The following is a 3937-nucleotide window of genomic DNA, read 5'->3' on the forward strand; positions in this document are numbered from 1 at the left end:
AATCAGTGTTATTCACTTCACTGTCAGTGCTCACAATGTTATAGCTGATTGGTTCATAGTTACCAGTCTAACCCAGTACAGTACAGAACAAACACTTGAATGATGGCAGTATAAATTTAAGGTCAGGCACCACCCAGTAATAGAGAGGAAAAAATCCCATTATCCCAGCAGGATGAAACTTTGCCATGACTTTTATTAATCATTAGATCAGTAGTAACCAATTTTAGGCCCAACAAATAAAGTCTGAATTTTTTCTTGCTTTATTGCGATCAGTAAGTAAATATCTGGTAATGGTCAGAGGCGTTTGTCAACATATTATTAGGGCCTGAGCAGCAAAGCACTGTGAAGGCCCAATTGAATCTGAAGGATTATTTTATTCCCCATGTCATAGCACCTCCTACTGGCTTGTAAGGCGATCGTAATCTTATTATGTGAAATTTTCACAGCGTGGGTAGCGAGGGCCCGATCACTGCTGATCACTGAAGCAGCAAAATGTCCTTTTGATAAAATGGCTACAGAATGTGGGCTACAGAGGTGACCAGCTGCATATTTGAGTTAGGAACTACTTTAGGCTACGAGACAGCCTAATGGATAGGAAGAAAGTGTATCAAGCTTGGCCCATCACTCCAGATGGACAGAAAGTCAAAGGACAAAATTGGAAGTTTGATTCTGGTAGTTTAAATCCAAGCACTTTTCAGGAGATCTTTATTGCTTGGGTAATCCAAGCACTTCTTAATGTCTTGATTTTTTAATTGAAGCATTTTTAAGTACTTTCCAGACCTGTGGCAACCCTGTGTAATGAGTGCTAATTCCAGCCTCAGTATTGCTAAAGAAAAATTTTGCTGATTCATTTCTTTGCATGGATTTTTAAAAAATCTCTGGTATTCCCTGTAAATGTTCTTGTTCAGTTGGCTCGAGAACACTAGAGGGCAAACACAGGTAAACTAAAAGCATCAGCAGTTTGAAATTACAGCTGTACAATGCAACTTTTCACACAGCTGAAAACAGGAAACCTGAACTTCATTACCTAGAAATGATGTAACAAAACCACATGCATGCATGCAACACGCAAGCTTTGACCAATCTGTCCAACACAGGATGCTTTGTGCTTACATAAACAGAAGGATTCACAGCTAATTTCATTAGCAGAAGATACGGTGTCAAATAAACAGAAAGAATCAACACTTGCAGGCAAACACCTGGGCCAACACTGTGACTTGCTTCTGCCAAAACAACACCGGATCTTCCTGACGTGATTAAAAAGAAGACAGAGCAGAAAAACTATATATACAGAGCTCAGAGTTCAGACAGAGCTGTGGCGTCGGAGCAACAGATTGTCTTTTATTAGATAAAGAAGCATTGCTCGTCTGTGTTTGCAAAGCCTTTATAATATCAGGCATATGTAATGGGAACTAAAGGTCTTCCTGTCAGTTCCTGCAGGTTGCTAGGGGAACGACTCAATTACTGGCAAGCCTGCAGATTGTCTTTAATTTGTACTGTGGGTACACACCAGGTTCATTTTTATATGCCGGTAGAATCTGCTTGATGCCATGACTCATGGAGGCAACAGGAGCAAATTAACTGCTAATATTCAACCAGCTGCATGCATATTAAGCATTAAAGTTCTTTCTTGACCTCAGATATACAAAACAACCTCAACTTTTTCCTGGAGCTTTGGACTGTATTGCACCATTTAATCAGCAGATAGAGTTGGCTCAGTTGTCATGAGAATGGATTGGTTAGCATTAGGCTACTGAGTTACTGTCAAACTACTTTCAACATCAGACTAAAGAACGTCTTACCTCTTTAGATAGTCACTAAATACTTCCTGTGAATTGGACCCTGATAAATTACAGCTGTCCATCTCACAACTTGTGTGACGTACATAGGTGATGTGTAAGCAGGTGATTGGGCTACTTTTCTAAGCCTGCTACCAGAAAATGCACAGAGTCTCTAGTTTTAGTTGTTAGTGATACTGGCACTTTACTAATGGTCAGTTCACACTTTGTTTCCAACCAGCCGAACAGGTTTTTGATAAATCTTAGATAACATGTTTGTGTGCAGTACCTGATCAGTGTGTTGCTGCCGGAGCCCTCAGGACTGAAGTATAGAACATTCTCCAGTGACAGAGAGAAGGACAGGCCCTGTGTGTCTGAGATGTAGAGGTGTGTGACGTTGTTCAGGTGGTTGACACACACAAACACTTGGTCCTCAGATGCATCGGCTATGTAGTACTCCTGTTGGGAAGGGAGGGGGGGAGAGAGGAGGTCATCTTTACCTCGCTGATCTACAGTGTAAAAAGAGTGGATAAGCTTGCGAGGCAGCTGGACTTGAGAGATCAAGAGATCATGAAATCATGCAAGAATCCGTCTTGCCAGGCTTCAAGTTATGTGTGTGTATCCTACCACAGTGGTACCGGACCAATCAGCATAGTATAAGGAACTATTGGCAGCTAAAGCCTGAGCTACAGGCATGGTTTAACGCTAGGTGTGAGTGTTTGCTCGAACACAGCAATGGCGGCTGCTTAAGAGGCTAGCATAGATGCTGCTAGCATCAGTTCCATCAGAAATGGAGAGTATTTCTTCATTGAAAGAAGAGCAAAGGACGACACAGAAGGCTTTCCTCCCAACTGGTTTCGGTTAGAGGTTGACTACGTTATATGGTCCATTGATCTGATTGGTTGAAGTTTGCCCGTGATAGACAGATGGTTCATCCAATCACCTGCCAAGTATTTTTTTAAGGTACGTGCCCTTTTATAAACAGTTTCCAACACATGGTTCTGTGTAACAAACTCTACTCATAACTAATCAAATTAATACAATGTATATAATAACGTATGTGTAGTGTGTTACCAGATACTGGCTGTAGTCTCATATTTACTGTACAGACATGAGAGTTGTATTGATCTTCTCATCTGATGCACCAAATGGTTTGTTACACAGAACCATAATTGTCCTTAAATGTTTGAAAAAGAGCAGGCACTTTCAAAAAGTACTTGGCAGATGATTGTATGAACCATCTGTCTATCAACATCACAGGCTAACTTCAACCAGTCAGATAAAAAAAACAGAAAGCCAGTTGTAAAACAGAAAAAATATCTTTTCCATTGAGAAAATCCTTAAGTGTCGGTCTTTGCTCTTCTTTCAGCAAAGAAATACTCTCCAGTTCTGATATTACTGATACTTGCAGCATCTACACTAACCCCTTTAGCTGCCACCATTGTTTTTTTTTTTAAACTATCTTGCTGCACATTGCTTGTAGCCTGGCAAGATGGATTCTTGTGATCTTGTGAGTCCAAGTGCCTTGCAAGGTAACTTCTCATCGAACTGTCAGGAATAAAACAAATAAGCATTGTTCCCAAAATGTCAAACTATTATTTTAAGTAACTTCTGAAACATATGGTAAGATACTCATACCTCTCTGACCTAGCCTGAATATTGTGTACCTCTGCTTTGTTCATGTCTGTGCAAGAAGACATCTCAGCAAACACGTTCCATAAATCATGAAGGCGGACAACTGGAGAGCTTATTTTTCGTCATCTGACCACAAGTGAAATGTCCAACAAGAGAAGATGCTGTAATCTGTTGAGGATCTGGCAGTAAATCTTACAGAGGTCCCACCAGCCCAGAACAATAAGTTAGAAAGCCTATAGCACTGTGAGACAGGGGAAGCACTGAACACCTCAGGCTCAGTGCTGGCTTGGATAGCTTCATCCTGGCCCATCGATTCATAGAGATCCTGCTGTTAGTAAGTAATAATGATGACTGTATTAGCTGGAATATCCTGCCTATGCTGGCTGTGGCTCAGAGGCAGAGCGGGTCGTCCACTAATCGGAAGGTTGTAGGTTTGATCCCCGGCTCCTCCCGCCACATGTCGAAGTATCCTTGAACCCCAAATTGCTCCTACCATGCCGAATCTTCTCACCTTACAATCAACA

At 41.3% G+C, this 3937-nt stretch overlaps 1 protein-coding gene across 1 annotated transcript in view; it reads right to left on the bottom strand.

The window, feature by feature from the left end:
• The window catches only part of sorl1 (sortilin-related receptor, L(DLR class) A repeats containing), a 49658-nt gene that overhangs the window by 37400 nt on the left and 8321 nt on the right, over positions 1-3937 (bottom strand). Inside the window, exon 4 of the mRNA XM_035680368.1 lies at positions 2068-2237. Coding sequence (XP_035536261.1) covers positions 2068-2237 — 170 coding nt within the window. The remainder of the gene's footprint in view (positions 1-2067; positions 2238-3937) is intronic.

This window comes from Morone saxatilis, unplaced genomic scaffold (genome assembly GCF_004916995.1).
Source record: "Morone saxatilis isolate NCDOM2014 unplaced genomic scaffold, NCSU_SB_2.0 Contig8, whole genome shotgun sequence".
In the NCBI taxonomy this organism is placed as follows: Eukaryota; Metazoa; Chordata; class Actinopteri; family Moronidae; genus Morone; species Morone saxatilis.